This window comes from Pimephales promelas, chromosome 14 (genome assembly GCF_988280905.1).
Source record: "Pimephales promelas chromosome 14, fPimPro1.hap1.1, whole genome shotgun sequence".
NCBI classification, from domain to species: domain Eukaryota; kingdom Metazoa; phylum Chordata; class Actinopteri; order Cypriniformes; family Leuciscidae; genus Pimephales; species Pimephales promelas.
Window position 1 is genome coordinate 20,582,193 of NC_142782.1, and position 19,953 is coordinate 20,602,145.

At 37.1% G+C, this 19,953-nt stretch overlaps 2 protein-coding genes across 2 annotated transcripts; both read right to left on the reverse strand.

Moving 5' to 3' along the window:
• Window positions 1–1,886: 1,886 nt before the first annotated feature.
• On the reverse strand, window positions 1,887–6,459 carry slc52a3-1 (solute carrier family 52 member 3-1). The gene is made up of 4 exons (XM_039679312.2): window positions 6,370–6,459; window positions 3,741–4,920; window positions 2,902–3,025; window positions 1,887–2,385 (listed from the first exon to the last, which is right to left on the reverse strand). The coding sequence occupies exons 2-4, from the start codon at window positions 4,754–4,756 to the stop codon at window positions 2,173–2,175; spliced, it is 1,353 nt and encodes a 450-aa protein (XP_039535246.2). The 5' UTR covers window positions 4,757–4,920; window positions 6,370–6,459; the 3' UTR covers window positions 1,887–2,172.
• Window positions 6,460–11,526: 5,067 nt separating this feature from the next.
• peds1b (plasmanylethanolamine desaturase 1b) lies at window positions 11,527–17,627 on the reverse strand. Its single transcript, XM_039679301.2, has 6 exons — window positions 17,432–17,627; window positions 14,324–14,443; window positions 14,005–14,096; window positions 12,356–12,500; window positions 12,043–12,255; window positions 11,527–11,724 (listed from the first exon to the last, which is right to left on the reverse strand). Exons 1-6 carry the CDS (start codon window positions 17,565–17,567, stop codon window positions 11,603–11,605), a joined length of 828 nt encoding a protein of 275 aa, XP_039535235.2. The 5' UTR covers window positions 17,568–17,627; the 3' UTR covers window positions 11,527–11,602.
• Between the last annotated feature and the right edge of the window lie 2,326 nt (window positions 17,628–19,953).

The window sequence follows — 19,953 nt, forward strand, 5'->3', positions numbered from 1 at the left end:
CAGTGGTTTCCTTCATGCTCACAGGAACTGGATGAATAACAATGACTGACATTTAAGGTTATTTTGCAATTATAGTAATATTTTGTATTGTCAATATAAACTGTCTCACAGACAGACCCATATGATCCTCAGATGTTTCTTTGTGGAGATCAAGATGCTGACTACAGTGAGGAGGCAGCATCTGCATGATCTCCTGACCTCTGACCCCAAGGCTTTGTGTAGGAGGTCATTTAGGCTTTTTACGCCACGTTAGGATCAGTCAAGCATTCCTTAGTGCCCAAGAATCAGGGTCAGCAGCTGACACCACTCTCTTCCTTTACTCTGCATGTCTCTCTTTGTCTGCCTTTCGAATCCCTCAGGATAAGTGTTATAATACTGCTCATTTTTTTGTCTCTTCTCATCCGTTTGATCACCTGTCCGGAGATTTAACTGTTAAAACCGCAGCCATGTCTCAGGCTTTGGCTGATTTCTTAGGGTACATGTTTGTTCTTGGGCTGATTTGCATTGTCTTTCAAAAGATTTTTTTTTCTGTGAGGATGTTGAAACAAATGTTGTCAGTGGCAGAAGTGGTTTTAGGTTGGCACAAATGGTACGGTAACGGCACCCTTATGGACATAAATAAAATAGCTTTCGAAATTGATGTGGGTGGTTCAAGTCTGCTGATTTAAAATCAGACCGCTAGCTTAGACGTTGCCAGATTGATTAAAAAATGTGCAACTCGAGAACTTGGGATTTATTGAGATCACAATCACAATTTGTTCCCTTGAGCAAGACATTGTATCCCAGGCTATTACACGAGAGACGTCTCTGCAAGTTGCTTGGGATGAAACTCAATGAAAGTTTCCAGTAAATAACAAGTATTTTGTGAAGGATAAACAAAGCTTTGCAAAGACCCGAGGCTTTTCTCTCAACTTTCATTACTCAAACTATTTAATTTTATTTAGTTTAATTGTAGCCTATTAATGATTTTTTTTTAGTATTTTAGTATTTTATAAAATAGTATTGATTTTTTTTAAAGTATGTAAAGTATTTTTGTAGTATTTTATAAAATACACTGTTGAAGCAATTAATTTGTTTCTGTGCATTAGCAATAAAATAATTAATAAATAAAATGACGCCTATTTTAAATATCTATTTTAACCATCTTTCAGTCCAGCTGTTATTTCTTTGTTAAATGAACATTGGGCTTTGTACACAAATTATGGTATACATTGTAATAAAAAAAAAGTTTTACAGTTAGGAAAACGTCCTCCTTCAACCAGATACTAAAGCAGTCGTGGTTTTTAGATGAGCGAAGCTTTAGACATTTTTGGGGCTGCTGTCAGTAACACTAGAAGTTTACTCTGAAACCTTTCTTGCAAAAGAGCAGTTGCATCAGCAAAATATCCAGCAAATGAGCGCCATCTAGGGATGACAGGTGTCACAGCATGTTGTTTCGACTTTGCACTTGCAGGTTCTATTTATCAAAGAAAATAACCTGTCCCTCAAGTTGTGTGTACAGCAATGTACTCGATGCGACAAGACATTGCATTGATAAATGTAAAAATGCGTAGTTTTGACAGTATAGCCTAAAGATTTACATAATAACACTGAGATAAATATGTCTTACTTGCTAAAACTTGCCATGACGTACAAGCATTGAACCCTGAAGCTTTGATGTGATATGTACAAGGAACAGAAAAGGAGTGTTTACATATAGAGAACATGATTCATGAGTCTATGGACTTCCATTGTGAGCACTTTAATTTGTTTTTACAGATTGAGGGACAAGTTAAAATTATTTATGTGGTCTTTGACTGATTGAGCGTTTAGCTGATGGAGCGTAACTTGTTTAAAAACATGAATTTAACCTAAAATATTCAATTATTACCAGTTTGAGACATTTGCATTTTTACCAAATTTAATAATGCAATCATCTGATTTTGCCATCTGATAATACCGGTATTGAACAACATGCCAGTAATCCACAATGATTCAGAAACACTTTCCCAAATCTTAAAACATCATAAATAATAATCCACAATAATATAAAAAAAAATGTACAAATGTTAAATTAATGTGAAAACAGTGCCAAGTGCTAAATGTTAGTTCATTATGTCACCATCATTAGCTCAGCTATGATATGAAAATAAGTTAGCAGTTCATTCCCCTGTTATTCTTATTAAACTCTTATTATAATGGGCATTTGGTGTTGCAAACATCCCCCGACTGGAATAGATGATAGATGTTAACCAGGGGAAACATAATGAATGAGCCCAACAAAGATCCGGTCTGCACTGCCGCTCCACACCACACGAGGGCGCTGTGACTACGGTCCCTCAGAATCACACCTACCATCACCTTCACATAGGACAGCAGGCCAGTAAAGAAAACCCATGACAAAACCTGAAACAAGTAAAAACATAAAAAAGAGTGACAAATAGGTTGTCAGATGCTTGTCAGATTAATATGTGGTCATTAATATGTAGAGAGAACCTGTCATGTCTGACAGTAGATCTGAAGTAGTTAGTTATCAGGGTAATTATGCCTAGCTTATATCTCACCTCAGCCAGTGTTTAATAAGTCTGCAATTACACAACTCATCATTGCTAGTGACGCAAACACTCGACTTTGAAACTAGGGCACATGGGTCTGGATTTTTCTATACTGCATGTTGAAGCATTATCCCAAATCAAGCTCTAATCATTTGTGATTTTCACTATGTTCCATTATAATTCAGAAGGTTGCTTTTTTGAGAGGTTTTATTTTTAGCCTGAGGAACAAAATTGTTTTGCTGAACCATTTACATTGATCTTTTTTTTAACATTTCATTGTCAATAGAATCAATCATAGAAAAGCTAAAGTTAAACATTTTTTCAGAATCTTCTAGAAATGGGCTGATTACATTAAAAGGGAACTTACTATAATAGCATCCCCTAGAGGTGTATGTTGGAGTAATGGGCAGGGACTCATGGCAGCCATGGCCATATTGTAGCCTCCAAATGCAGACCCCAGGAGACACAGGATGCCCAGAAACACTAATGAACTGGAAGAGAATAATATACTCACTTTTAGTCAAACTCCTATTATGAACCTTCTCAAAATTTGCTTTAAAATATATATTATTCCATGTTTTCCTTAAATTTACACACTGAGGGACTTTTTTTGTGGTAATCAACAGCAGGCCTCAGATGCCATGTACTACATTTTAAATGTTTTTGATTTAACCTGGAATATATCTTTAAAACCATTTATCTACTTAATAAAAACACAAAACATAGGCAAATCGGCAATAAATTATAGATTAGATTGTAATCAGGGCATGACATTCCAGCGGTGGCGTGTAACACAGGCAGTCAGTCCTACTAGCCACTTTAGTTTTGATCCTGATGAAGGATCATATTGTTGGTGTTACGTGGCTTGAATTTCGGCGAGGGTTTGCATGTATTGAGCATAATTTTACTCATTCCCACAGATTTTGTGTGACACCCAAAATGCGCGCACATAAAGCCAAGTATATTGGCTATATAAAACAGTAGACTGGGTACGTGCGTCAGGTCTTAAAGTGACAGCAGCCTAATATACCAGCTGCCAAATTATGAGATGATATTAAAAATATCTATATGGCAGTTTTTCCCTATGGTCTCTATGTCAAAATTGATAAAAATGGCTTGTAACTTTGGAAAACCAATAGCCACAGTGGCTGTTGAGCAAAAATGTTCATGTCAAGCCCTGATATTATTAAAAGTGGAGATATATACCGTTTGGGGAAAAACATGGCAATGATGCACGCCACTGGATTGGCTACCGCCGACAGAGCAGCTGACAGGTGATAGGCCAGATTTCCATAAGGCATACAGGAGAACGTCTGCACTGAGGGCAGCAGTCCGTTCGTTGCACCATTCACCCACACCACCATAAAATAGATGAACGCCAGCTGACAGTCGGAGTGCAGCGGTTTAGGAAGTAGCACTCGGATCTGCTTCTTTTCCTCTTCCTCTTGACTGTTTTTCTTTGCATTGTGGTCCACGGGGCCCTCCAAACCACTGCAGACTGTTGCTACGGCATCCGAGTCCGGGACGAGATTTTCAGTGGATAGTTCAAAGGTGCGAGGCAGACGGTCTAACATGAGGAAGGCACCCAAGCTTACTGCTGTCATTATGGCCAGGAAAGAGAAGAAGATCTCAGTGGAGAAATTGGGAGGGAGGTAATGCGTCTCCACAATGAAGGTCGGAGGTTCAGATTCTGTGAAGTTATCCGACACGAGTGACACATTGACACATTTTGACATTCCAACCCCTTGCGCCAGCGCCACCAGGCCTGGAACCAGACCGCTCAGACCTTCTCCAATGAAGTATGTGGTGATGTATTTGGCTGGAAGTTGCATCATGAATGGCAGGAAGGTGACAGATGAGGTGCAATCGACTAGTGCAAGAAAAAATGTGAGGATGAAAAATGCTGTGCTATGCGGTTGACCGAGGAGAATGGTGGTTTTCTTCCAAAACACAGCCAGTAGGACGCAGGCCACAACACCGATTGACAGGACCGCATAGATGACGAGATTTTCACGTAGTCTTCCAGGACAGAATTTGTGCGCCAGGGTCACCAGCAAAGGTCCGAAGTTGGCAAGCTGAATGATGACTGTGAGGTACGATGGCAAGTCCCAACCCTCTGGGAGAACATTGACTATCAGAGGAAGTTCCACCCACAAGCCATTAATGGACACCCAGGAGCCCAGACCGAAAGCACACGCCAAGGCATGGATGTACAAAGGCATGGTGAACGTCTTTATCGGAGGGCAAACGGGTAGTTGAAGAACTATCTGATGTTAGACAACTTTCAACTGTGTGACTCTTCAGTATTTTATATTGTGTGCCGCCACTTCAGTTGGGGTGCGGTTTGATGTCTTCTCTTCTTGCCTTTGCCAAAACATCAGATTTCCTTTAAAGAGAGAGAGAAAAAAAAAGATATACAAAGAAATCTTCCACTTCTAGATCATGACATCTCTGACAGAGGAACCATTGCATGACCCTGGAAATTATGACCATATATTCAATTATTCAAAATGTTGGAGTCAGTAAGGTATTTGTAATGTTTTTTAGTCTTTATGCTCACCAAGGCTGCATTTATATAAAAATTAAGTGGAAAAAAACCCCACAGTAATACAGTATTTAAAAATGTAATGTATTCATGTAATGACAAAGCAGAATTTTCAGCATCATTACTCCAGTCTTCAGTGTCACATGATCCTTCAGAAATAATTATATGCTGATTTGCTGCTTATGAAACATTTCTTACTTCCAACAAATGTTGAAAACAGTTGTGCTGCATATCTTTCTGCAAATTTGTATTAGAATTATTTGATAAACAAAGTTCCAAAGAACAGCATTTAAATGAAATTAAAAATAGTAACAATTTAAAAGGCTTTACTGTCACTTTTGATCTGATAAAATCTGACTTTTCAAAGCATCCTTAATGAAAAAATATATATATTACTTTAATTCCCTTTGAAAAAAAATCCCAAACCTTTTATAAAAAACAACTTGAGTTTGATGTAATTATATATATATATGAATTTTGAACAATACCCATTACAACTTTGATGAACTCCTTTGATCCACTTTAAATTTTGACTACTATATATATATATATATATATGAAGAGTTCAGATGCAAAAGCCTCTAAGTGCCATTTGAAATTTTCTTCTAGAATGATAATTTTTATCAAGCTTGTATATTTAAGTTCAGTGATTTCACTTAAATGGCAATGATAATTACCTATTAATTGTTATTTAAGTGAAATTACTGAACTTAAATATACAAGTTTGATAATCATCATTAAAGAAGAAAATTTCAAATGGCATTTAGAGGCTTTTGCATCTGAACTCTTCATATATATATATATATATATATATATATATATAATTACATCAAACATTAAGCTTACAAAACAGTGCAATACAATACAAAGTACAACTGCAGCATGGCAATAAAATTATCAAACCAGCACTACAACAATCAGTGATAAAATGTGAATTGCTGTATTAATGTGGCTTGTTCATTTTAAAAAGTAGAAAATCTGCTATCATTCTAAATTCAAATATGAATCGTTAATTATTGTTAATTCTGTTAACTGGATCCAGTGTTCTTTTTAGGTGTTTTTTTTTTTTTATACAACCAAAGACAATGTTAAAAGTTCAAATGAACTTGTCGGTCAATGGTTAAAGACAATCAGATTTGCATAAATGTAACATCCAACATGATAACAAAAGCAACACATTAAAAATATTCAGTCAGCATGTAAGCAAACATCCGATACCTGTAACTCAGGACAAAAGACTGATTTATGTGTTTTCTCACTGGAGGAGCATTAAACAAATTCAGTACTCACATTACTGCTGAGCCACTGAGACAGAACATGCTCTTCCTTCTGACACAGACATTAGTTTGCTCTACGATCCGGTAAGTCATAGAAGCGACATTCATTCAGCAGTACAGTATCTCGTTACTGGTTAACCTCTCAACTCTAAAGATGTCCACAGTGTGGTTTTTAACGTCAGCGTATGAGTGTGGGTGGGTCTCATGAAGGTCATCTCGCTCTAATGAAGTACATAACTCTCCTGTCACATGGCCCCGCAACAAAATGGCCTTTTAGCTGGTCCAGTTTTTCTGCATAACTCTTGTATTAGAAGTAGTATAGAACTCTTGTATAGAATTGGCATCAACGTGTGCTTCTACAGGAGGACAGAGTTCAGTGAGCTGTGAAATTTGGCCTGTTGTGCCTCTGAGTTGTATCACGATTATTAAATTGTGAACAGAACACCCTGAACATGCCTCTTTTGCGGCATGTACTTTGACCCTATTCAACCATCATATCTTTCATCAAGAATACCAAATATAGAGCACAGAGACTTCAACTCACATCATATTTAAGCCACAGTCCTTGTCTCACAATCTGAAGTTCTCAGTGTGGAACTTTGAACTGTTTAAAGTCTTTACAAAACATTAAATTTGCTTTAGGTGCTTTTTATTTGTATACTCTCAAAAGAGATATAAAATAAATCACAAAACATCACAACCCAAAGCTCATTCTGGCACAGCATAAAGTATAAGTGCAGCTTTAAATGATGTGACGTGTGACCTACATATACTTAACTACCCTCATTACTAATTAACAGCTTCTTTTAGGTTTTGAACTTTTACCTAAAAAGAAAGATTTATTATAGCTATTAACGCATTAAAAAAGGGCACCGGGCCTTTATTTATGTATAGATGGGACACATGAGTACATAAGTGACTTTACCAAAAATCAGACACCATCAAAAGTCAATGACTTGAAGACAGATGGGGTAAGATAGAAGCCAAAAGTTCACAGATCATAACGCAAATATCTAACCAGCCGTTCACACTGCAGCAACTCATGCATGAAGGGATGTAGACATGGTCAAGAGTCAAGACTAAGTTCAAATGGAGCGTCAGAATGGGGAAGAAAGGTGATTTAAATGGCTTTGAACGTGGCATGGTTGTTGGTGCCAAATGGGCTGGTCTGAGTATTTCAGAAACTGCTGATTTGCTAGGATTTTCACGCACAACCATTGCCACAAATGGTCCATACATGCGAAACGAAGCATTGAGAACTTTGTAAGTGTACAGACCGTTTAATAAGAAGATACTTTATAAAGAAAGTTCAGACAGGAGCCATCTTGGAAAATAGAGTGAGCTGAATTGTACGAAGTTCAGCGAACTTCTGAACTGTATGAATGAACGGCGTTCGGGGATCGACTTATCAAGACTATTTTCTAAGATGGCTCCTGTCTGTATACATGAAGTGAACGGTCTTTATAAAGTATCTTCTTATTAAACGGTCTGTACACTTACAAAGTCCTCAATGCTTCGTTTTGCATGTATGGACCCTCACTATGTGTGTTAGTGTGGGGCTATTTTGAGCCTTGTTAGTGGTAGAAACTAGCAATTTCTTTTTACTTAGTAAATGCCCCCACTACTAGCAGTATACGCTAAACAGTTTTTAGAGATAAAAATCTTTACATTCGATTATCATGTAAACAAATCTCAGAGAACGATTGACTAGGTACCAATGTATTATTAGACCAAAGGTTCGTTTTGCGCCAGAGTTCTCCTTTAATACTGTTAAAATCTTTACAGTTTAACGTTATGAAATAGAATGATTTGTAATTGTGATTTTAATTTCAAAGGCTTCATAGACATTGCCGAATCATTGTCATTTAAGCATAAGACCACGTTTGAGTTTGAATTGAGATCGCCATCTTTTAATGACCAATCTTCCATGTATATGTATTTTTGTAACATCATATTTATACCAGACCTCAAAAATAGCCCGGGCCTATTAGGCCTGGACGGAAGCCCTGCTTCCGCAATCCAATATCTAAATATACATGTATTGTTTATATATAAATCATAAGTAATCTGAAAACAGTGTGTCATGTATCACTGTGAAGTGTTGCAATCTGTTCTGGTGTTAAACACCTATTTACTTTTCTTTTGGTTCAGTCACAATGTGAAGTCAGAAGCATTGCAACCTGTGTGTGTGTGTGTGTGTGTGTGTGAGAGAGAGAGAGAGAGAGAGAGAGAGAGAGAGAGAGAGAGAGAGAGAGAGAAAGAGAGAGAGTGAGAGAGAGAGATTGAACTTTGAAATGAAGGTGAAAAGTAAAAGAAAGAACAAAAAGGAATGTCACATGTTCAGTTTCCAAATAAATAGCATCATTCTAATAAGTCAACTTTTTGTATAGGTATAATGTTTGTTCAACCCCTTAACCTGTTGTCCATCTGCTGACAGCCCTGTGTATGATGTATGATGTGAACATAAGCAGGATAAAAAGCACAAATCAGGCCACAGGTCTTTCCAGTTCTTTATTAATTTTATTATAAATATGAACTTAATGACATAAGTTTTCAAAACAAGAAACAACAAAAAAAAGGCATTAAGGCGTTATTTGCAGTTTTCAACAAGTAGCCGTCCTACAAAAACTTGCTGATTGTGAGACTATGAGGTGAATTGCAAAATCAGCCGAGATAGCATTTTTAAAAGGCTTCTCCCAATAAATCAGTAAGAACAAACATTCAGTAACAAGTGTGAATGCCAAAAGGTCATCAATCAAATAACCCCAGTGAATAAGGGATCGGCTTTGCTTTGTTATTTTTGAACAAGTGATTAATTCAGTCTTCTCACAGCCACATTCCATGGAAAGTGGTAGCTTTCCACTAAGCATGGAAAGAAAAGAGACTCAACGAGAAAGTCTTAACACTCTAATCTTGCATTTTCGATAATACAGTCGCCCTATTACCACAATCTCTTTTACACACTTCACAACAAACTAGTAACATTTCTGTGTGTTTATAGAACCATAATTATACCTGCAGAACTCTTAAGCTTGACCAGACAAAAGCACAGAAGTCTTCACTGCATTAACACATCACGGTCACTAAACTTCTCCAACTCACTTCTTCCACCATTTCAAATCAAGAAATATTACAGCTGGTGAAATCCTTCATGATCAGTACATTACAAATAAAAGAAAAGGTTAAGATATGTTATATGATATGATCGTTCATACTACGCTATGTAAAATTTAGGAGAAAATAATGTCATAATAAAGACACATTGGAAACCAAAAATACAAAATTAAATGAAATCAAATGACAGATGTAACATTTTACAAAATCAAAGTAATTGGTTTAAGCTTCAGTTCCCTGTACAGTGAACATCGCCACTGGAGTGTTTTCTTCAAATAAACACCGACCAAACACACCACAACAGATCTATTAGCTGGAGCAAAAATAAATTTGGCATCTCATATCAGCATAGAAATATATAAGATATTGGTTGACTGTCAAAAATACTACAATATTCCATCCAACAAACCTTCCTGAATTCATAAAAAGGAAAGAAAAAAAAAAGATGTAACAACACATGACACATTATGAATCAGCTCAAAACACCTCATATATGTTTTGTTATTTTACAGTTCTGACTGACTCCTTTGTAACAGTTTTACATATTGGACAAATGAATTTGCTCTCTAAAACATGTTCTCTGACCTTCTATAATGACCTATTTTAAACATATACCATCACAAAACTGACCTATTGAAACACAATTGCCACATTCCGGCTGACAGTAACAAGGTTTTGGCATGAAAATGCACATAAGCATAAAACGTCTAAGCTACAACTCGTTTAGGTTGACCTTTTCAGTTTTTAAGGGCAAATAGGTTTTTTTTGTGCAAAGAAAAATGATTAAAACTAATACCCCCAAATGGCACAACAAAAATTATCACAATTATGTTAGATGTGATCTAAAATATTAAATTTCCTCACTCTTATAAGACGACATGATAAACACCGTCTAAACTACATGGCTTAGATAGCAACACTTATTTTCGAAAGCAAAGCAACAAATTTTTTTTTTATTAGTAAAAGATTAACTTAAATAAATATTTCGAGTTCATTGTCATTGCAGCTTTATAATAGAGAATGTATATCCTGTAATGCTCATTAAATAAGCAGTTAGTAATAGTTATGTCACTATACAGTTAGATGTTAAATCTGTCCTTTCATCATGCTGTAGCCACCTTTAACATTTCATATTATTAAAATGTAACATGCTAGTGTTAAGTTGAACATGTATGCGGACCTAAAACCCAAGCAATGGAGTGCAAGTTTAAGTTTGTTAGTCAGCAGCTGGTCAACCTAGCCTACAATAAAGTTAATACAAGATTAAAAAAAAATGGATACACATAAGGCCTATTCTGAGTGTCTCGTGGGTTTTGATATCTGTGAGGACACCGCTGTTTATTCACACTGAGACATTATTGACCTAAATATTGACCTGCGTGGAAATACTTCTAATATACACCTCTTGATCAAGAGCTAAATGCTTTCAGCACCTCTGAATTTGCAAATGTGCTTCAAAAGAAAGTGTTAATAATGAAAAAAAAGAATGTTAGGAACAGGATGAAGCAGAGCAAAGCAAGTTTCATGCGATTTGTCTTTTAAGGCGTACTGAAGTAAGACTGCATATGATGCTGCTCCGTCCGTTCAGACACAAGCAACAGATGAAGACACCGGTTTTCAGCCCTCTGCGGTTAAAGAGCCAACATGCCTTGAGTTTACTGCACTTAAACCCCAAACAAGTGAAGGGTGAGAGCAAGAGAAATCAGTCCCAAAGGCCAAACCCAAAAGTGCAGAGGCCAGTCCCTCAGAAACAAGCTAGTCAGCAAAGCTTTGAGCAGCTGAAAGATAAGGTGTCCAGAAAAGAGCCCACTTTGTTCAAGTATTGACATTTTAAATTCGTTTTGTTTTTTTGCACTTTGAACAGTTTTAAACATTTCACAGAAGTCTCAAGTTTTCAATGAGGATTTGGATGTTTGTGTCTTTAGAGTGAGCAGGGTGGGATATTGCTTTCAATTGCTTTGTCAACCCCATTCTCTCAACTTTTGCTAAGATTTGATGGCTTTCTAATTTGGGCTTTGATATCTTGCCATTCCTCTTGTTCTGTCTGAGGGAGGACAAGTAGACGGAGAAAAACGACTGTTCTCCTACAAGCAGGTCTGAGGTAGGGGAGGTGGGTCGGTGACAGAGGAAGATTACTTGGTTTTCTGGGCCCATTTGAGGTCATCTGATCTGGGTTTCTCTCCGGTCAGGCTCTGGATCAGATCTTCCAGGTTTCTCCAGAATCCCAGTTTCTCTAGGGGATAGTTCAACCACCCTGCACATTCAAACGCATTAAGGTCAACGACATGTAACTTTATAACTGATGTAAATGTATATTTAATTTAGTGTCAATGATAAAATTTAAAATCTTCAAAAATCTAGTTTACAAAAAAAAAAAAAATCGAAAGTTATTTATTGATAAATATCTTTAGGTTTTTGGGTAGTATCACACTCATGATGGTCTGTAGTCTGTAGTAGTATCTGTAGTTTTTTTTCTTCTCTATATTAGTTGCTCCATATGCCTTTGTTATTATATGTTTGCAACTCGTTCTTTTGAACTTTCTATACAACCATGTATTGTGTGCAAGTATACCTGTTGTAATGCAGAAGTAGGTTTCATGAGGTGAAACGTGGTGAACTCTGTGGTGTTTCCGTGGTAAAATGATGTAACAGTCCTGAAGAAACGTCACCCAGCGTGGGAGCCCAAAATATGTGTGCGACCATTTGTGAATTTGATTGGTCAGTGTAACAAAAATAGATAAAGCAAAGACGTAACAGTACCATGGGTAGTTTCGATAGATCTCCGCTGAAGAGAGAACAACACAATATATGAGACACTGAGTCATAAATGAATGTTGTTTATCATTTGTCTCTGTATTGGACAGATAATATGTCTGATGTCTTACCTGGAGAGAGCAACAAGAAGTTTGCGGCCATGTTAGCGAGAGGGATGATGGTCAACATACAGTTATCCCCATTTGTCTCAATGAAATCATGGCGTGTTATAGCTGTTGGATCAATGTGGTGCTCTCGAAATGGACGAATGAAGGCCTGGGTGTCAACAAACAGGGACATTTTTTTTAGGATAAGTAATTATGCTAGCACAATTTAGTAGTTTAGTAGTAGATTCATATTTTCTTTAAAGGTGCTATATGTATTTTTTAGCGTCCTCCATTGGTGATGTTTCAGATTGCAACCAACTTTTACAAGAGCGCTCGTGCTCTTGCGCATGCTCGAAAACAAGAGTGAGCACTCATGGTACACAGCCACACTGAGACTTTCAACACACCGGAGAAAGCATCACACAACATGCTGGAAACTCATGTAAACTCCCACTGCAACGTTACAATAATAGGCTACTTCTATCAGCTTGACGTTGAACTAATGCTCCATGCTCTTACCATGACAACGTTACATTTGTGGTGTTATCTAGCATAAGGCATTTCACGAACTATTCGTGTATCTTTCACGATCAGCACCGTCAACGTAGGTGGATGTATAATATGGTAACGAAAACGGTTTGTGAACTAGACTGAACAATTTCAGTGTAACAGTAAGATCGTAGGAAGTAACATTACTGTACTGAACGTGTCTGGAAATGTGTATTATAAACAATATGATAGTAGTGGGATGAGTGACGTTAGACAGTAGATCTAGTACATAAAATAAAAGTTACCGGGACAGTCTTTTGTATCCATTTCATGTCTCATATGTTGTAGTTTACCTTGCTATTTCATTACAGTTTACCATTATTTCAGTATATCTGAAAACTTGTAATTTATCACAATAAAAATAGCGGAGGTCTCTCCATAATTCAAACGCTCTGCCAATGTTGATCCGTGTTTTCGTCCAAAGTTGATACGATTCATGTTTGGCCTGACAAGCTTCAGCAGATACGTTTTGTTTTGTTTTTTATGTTGAGTTTGTGTTTGAGTCTGTGTTGTGCTGGAGGCAAGTTGTTTTTTGGTGTTATCAGACTCCATGTCCTCAGCTGCAGTGCCGTCGCATAGAGTAGATTGTATATAAAAAGAGAGACTCGGGAGTGCGCATGCACGTCACATCCGATGAATTTCGCGGAGAATCCGACCCGGAGACTTCACATAGAAAAAGGAATACTGGTCTTCAGAGGTAATAGCAAAACCCAACAAGTGGATCATTGTAATGTGTGATTACAGTGTGATTAAAGTGTGTAAAAGCCAATTCTCACTGTACTGATCAAAGCCCACCAACAAATACATTCATCGGGTATTGTCGAATCAGTGGGTTAAGCAGTCGGCGCTTGTTTTTGCAGGATTAACATGTGGAATCTGTATTTATAGGGTGAATGTCTGAGAAGTGACATACTGTAATCTGGTGACTGTCGCCATTGGTCGGTGTCTGTCAGTGCAGTGTGAATTGGCCTTGAAAGATGTTTAAAGTAAAAACACAAATATTAAATGTCTAAGTAATCTACTTGTGATCAAGTGGTTCAATATCTATGTGTCAAAGTATTTTGTTACATTTTATAGCTTAAATAACACTTAATAACAGGAAAAAGGGTGTTTTGCTTCTGTACCTTCCCAACGATGGGCAGATCCACTGAACCCCATGTGTCAGCACCCCAGTGGACCAGACCAGAGGCAAAGTCTGCTGTGAGGATCCCTGCCACTTCACACACACACACACACACACATACAGCAGAATATCAGTATGAAATCAATCTCTAAATCCTATTATAAACCAAAATGGCTTTCAGTTCCCATAAAAAGTTGTTTGGTATTTGCTAGTTATTTAAGACGCATTTCAGAGTTGTACTTTGCAACATCTTTGTTGTTTCTACCACTACTTTACTAAACATTGATGACTGTGTGTGTGGGTTTGTTTGTTTTACCAACCGATGCCCAGAAGGATGTACCAGATGTGTCCCAGGTGGAAGTATGTTACCAGGTAACAGAAGTTGAAGGCCATAAGGGTAAAGCAAAGAAGCACACTGAGCCATTCCTGGAATCTTTTTCCTGTAAGAAATAGACAGAGTTGAGACGTTTTAAATAGCAGTCTTTAGTCAGCAGGATCCAAAAATAACAGCAAAGCATCGTACGAGTATAAATTGGCTTTGGTGAATAAATAAAACTTTAGTTCCTGCAGTATAATGCATTATTTAAAAATGGATGAGAAGAACGATACGCTGATATGCAGAGTACAATTCAAATCAAAGACATATAAATCAGCTAATACTGAAAACATGTAAACTAGCACACTTGACATTTTCAAAGGCTATTAATTCAACAGAATGTGGTGACGACACATTGAAGTTTTAGGCATTAAGCAAAAAAACATAATACGAGAAATATGTGACGCACTGGTTTATTTCATATGTAATATTTTAACACACCGACATGCACTTTTTGTAACAAATATGGGAGGAAAACAACAAACAAATTAGCCTAGTACTTTGCTGCCAAATATATGTATAATATAAATACTTTATACACTAATGTAAAGTTATATATTTATTTTGTAAAAATAACAGAAATTTTAAAATGCAAAACCAAAATTGCAATGTATTAGTAAATAGTTATATATATATATATATATATATAAGGCACACATATACATACTTGTATACATATATAATACACACACATACATTTTATATATATGTATTTATACGTGTATTTATATATAGAGAGAGAGGTTATATTTCCAAAGTGCCCTAGAGAGTACGCTAACTTCAGAGTAACTTTACTGAAGTACCAACTTGTTTGCTGTATTCCAAAAATACAGCATCATTATCATAGAAACTGTTAAGAACGCATATTTTTAATAGCTGTTTCTAACAGTTCGAGACAGATGGTTATGGCTGTGAGCATTTGTCAAAGCAATGCTCAAAAACAAAGTCACATTGTTCCTTTGCACAGCAACAACAATTGTGTGCCGAGGGCAAATTCACCTTTGCCCTGAATTCAGTGCAGAACCACTTTGTAGAAAAGAACATGATTCTCGCATTGACAGAATCTAGAAATACTGCTGTTTGTTCCAGGGTTGACTGATTAATTCAGAGTTAATCTGATTCTGAAATATTGAGAGCCTGAACAGTCACCAAAGTGACTGTAAACAGGACAATGTTATCAGAGGACACTGATGTGAAGTTTGAGAAGCATGAATCTTATGCTACCCAGAAACCCACATCGGTCCAGCTCGATTTGACATTGAACTGCACCACCCCACCCACACAAACTCATACCTGTCACACCTACCACACCCTCACACTGGTCTGCTTAGTACTTAGTGTGCTCTTTCGTTTCGGCTCCTGTTCTGTTTTTTGTGTGTGTGTGTGTGTTTATATGCAGCATTTATCCTCCACACAGTGTCCTGTTGGTATTGATGGAGATCCTCCTTCCACGGTATTCAGATTTACTGCACACAAACTAATCAACCATTGTGGGCTGCTGGTTTTGTGTGGCCCTGTTGTCCTAATGCTATAAATTACTTTGTTGTTATTCATCTTTAATAGTGTGAACAGCCATTCCTAGTGAGATAAAAACAAAACGTCAACCCGAAACTTTACTGAAATAAAGGTGCACTCAGTAAGTTTTTGTTATTGAGATGCTTCTTATTCAACATTCAATAGTACCAGTGGTTTTGGTACTTAGTACTGAAACTTTTTGGGTTGATGCATTATAAGGCTTCTTTACTAAATGCTGTTGCTTCACATCTAAGATGTTTATTACAGTGCAGACACATTTAACATTGTTCTGCAAATATTTTGGAAGAAATGCAGCCAATTAAACAGGAATCCCTGTGACAGGGATTTTGTGAGGATTGAAGATGATCATGCAAATTTGGAATTTACCTATAGAAAGCAACTTGGTATGAAAGTGACTTCTGTGTGAGCTGCATAACTATACTATTGACTACAGACCTTATTCACAGCAAAGGGCCATCTTTTACTTTTAACAGGAATGAAAGCGAGGCTGTGAGGGATAGACATAGGCTACATCTCTTCAGTGTACTATTATTTCATGTTTTTTTGATTGTTCTGCTGACGAAACACTGCAAAAACATCTTTCTAAGAAATGTCAATAGACGAAAAACTCCAGACAGGATGAGCTGTGAAAAATTAATTGATCTAAAAGCCTTTATACTGGTTTCTAGTGGCTCTGTTGTTGTGTTGTGTTTGTCATTACCGTAGTTTTAGCTACTTGTTTTATTCACATTAGCTTTTACGTTTATGCTTTTTAAATCACAGAAAACACCGTCTACATCTGCTAAATGAAATAAACAGTATTGTTTTAGGTAGTAAAGTGGCCAGTTGCATGGCAACTAGTCACGTGATGTCAATATTAGCGGCACCCATGAAGGGGCGACCCGCTACTTGTAGAAAAAAAAACATCAGCTTCTTCTATTTTGTAAGTCATGTTAATAATGTTATTTCTCAAAGTGCCGTTCATGTTTTATTTCTACAACTTTTTAACTAGCAAAACAACGGAGTAACTTACGTGCTGAGTAATTTATGTGGTAAGCGTGAAATCAAAGAGATCTCCTGTTAGCCTATCTGACAGCTACAAGTACCAACTATTTCTGACACAGAATTACACCCCTTGGGACCATAAGAGATAGGTAAACTCACAAGACATGATTAATAACCTATTTTGGTCAAATTTATCACAGACAATTGCGTTCAACTCCTCTGATGACTGACATCACCGATAGGGCGTTGAGCTCATTCAAACTCCCTGCCACATAAACATAATTTATTAATCTATATATATTATGCCACACTATGCTGCGTAGTGTTTGTCCCCTCAGAGACCCCAGACTGAATATGCACGCGCTCCGCTGAATGCCCAGACTACGAGGCGAATGCTACAGCTTCGTGGCCGTGCTGTCCGGCGCCGCTTAACAGAAACTCGTGGCTGGCAGTCCGTTCAATCCCCGGTGAGGTCAGCGGCAGGCGGCTACCGGCGCCGACGGGAAATGTAAAAACCGGTTTAAATTCTCACCTGGCGAGTATAATTCCGCGAGCTCTCGAGCACCTGCATGCTGTGGACCCCATCTCGCGCCCGGCTGAGCCACTCTACTTGGCTCGGGTGTGTGAAAGTTTTCCGAAGACCCACTTTTGCTCTCGGTGCTCGCCATATTCAGTCCGGTTCGGGCGCAGCGGATGCCTTAATTCCGCATCTTCAACCCCACGCCTCTGTCCGCCCTGTTCCGTGTTTCCTCCCTCCACCAATTGTGTTCTTTGCGCTGCAGCATTCAGCCAATCAGCAATTCGACTATGTTTTCGTAACAAACATGATGACCAATTAGAAAACAAGAATGTCCTGACCCCACCCGAATGCAACCAATCAAAAAAGAGGCTAAACTGAAAGTGATTAATTTTACTCACTTGAATGTACGGTTGTGGATGCTGGTATTTTAGTACGTTGTCAAAATAATCATTTTCATTATGTTAAATAAAGTTGCTTTTTTACTATCTATAATGATAGTATTATTAGTCAGTTTCAACTGATTATTATCAGTTGAAAAGAAATTAAGGTTTTTGATAAAAACATTCCAGGATTTTTCTCCACATAATAGATTTCAATGGGTACCAAAAGGTTAAAGGTCCAAAAGACAGTTTCACTGCAAACTGCAAACTGTTCAGGGGGCTTTAAGCAATTCCAGATGATGAATAAGGGTCTTATCAAGCGAAACGATTGCTCAAAGTTTTAAGGGTCGCCTTGCTCTGTTCTGTGATGCACGTTCGTGATTCTCCTGTTCGAACTCGTTTATCAAAATGAACAGATCTTTTCCAGAGTCAACTCGTTCATTTCGTTCGTTGAATGAACCAAATTACATGAAAAAAAATTTGTTAATTTTGATAAACAAGTTCGAACAGGAGAGTCACGAATGCACATCACAGAACAGAGCAAGGCAACCATTTGAGCTTATAAAACTTAATCTTTGGTTTTTTTTATGAGCGATCATTTCGCTTGATAAGACCCTTATTCATCGTCTGGAATCGTTTAAAGCCCTTTGAACAGTTTGCACCGAAACGTCTTTTGGACCTTGAACCGTTTGGTTCCCATTGAAGTCCATTATATGGAGAAAAGTCGTGGAACGTTTTCATCAAAAACCTTAATTTTTTTTTTGACTGAAGAAAGAAAGACATGGACATCTTGGATGACATGCCGGAGGTGAGTATTATCAGCAAAAGTTTTTTTTTTTTTTAAAGTGAACTACTCCAGTCCTTTAAGGGAGAGGGGGACTTGGACTTCATGCTCCATTTAAAATTAAAATAGTTCTTTCAAATGATAAATTCAGTCATCATCGTCACCCTTTTTTGGTCCTAACCCAAATTACTAAATGTTAGTTAACAATTAAAATAGTATTTGGTATAAGATTGTTTAGATTATGACATAATGGCATGGCATTCATGCTTTAAATCAGACACTCTGATAGAGAATCACAATTAACAAATATGTTTTGATGTAGGATTTGCGTCACTGATCCTCTATAAAAAGGTAATGTAATGTGTCAAATAAAATATGATTTCATGATAATAAATTATTGAAATAAAATAAAAATAATGCACAATATTGGAAATGAAATGGACATGAAAATGGAGGCTATATCATATTTTCAAGTCCTGGCAGCTTAATGAGTCAGTTCTTGCAACACGTTGCACTATGATATGGGACACAAGGGATTATGGGAAAATGAAATATTGAGAAAGATGGTGCTGCTTCGAGGACAATGATGAAATTAATGTAGCCAGCTCTTGTAGTGCAATCTTTACCCACCAGATGGCAGGCTAACTATATCACTGAAAAAACAAAAACAAGTTTATTGTGCGGCTGCCCCTGGAAATGACTTTTGACTAACAAATTGGACAATTTTGATATGATATCAATATCAATATATATATATATATATATATATATATATAGATAGATAGCGTGAATAATATTGGATGACAGGCCTGTAGAAGTAGATAGAAAACCAAACACCTTAAGTTATAAAATGGATACTTCTGGTCCTAACAGAGCATTCCCACAAGTCTTATGATATAGTAACAGTTTTGATAGACTGCACAGCCCTATAGTTCACCATTGCACAGGTCTAGAGAATGTTAATTATGTTGTGTTATGTCAGGGACTGTATCTTCAACCCTAAACATGTCAATTAATGAATTTGCATAAGAAAACAATGTTTTAATAATTAAAATTATTTTTACTATGTGGTATCTATTTTTTAAGCAATTGGTTACTATAGGCCTACTCAGCTCCAGTCCTTGCCTTTGTCCCCAACCCACCAGTGTTTGTCCTATTAATTAAAACACCTGATTCAACTCATCAGCTTACTCAAATATTGAATAGGGAGACATCTAAAACTTTTTAGGAGGTGAATTATGAGGACTGGCGTTGAGAAACACTGCTCTAGAAGACATTATTACATTATTTTGACTAGTCAAATATGGCTGAATAATGAAGAGTCCCCATGGCAAGTGACTGCTCCTCCGAGAAACTTTACTCTTTTTTAT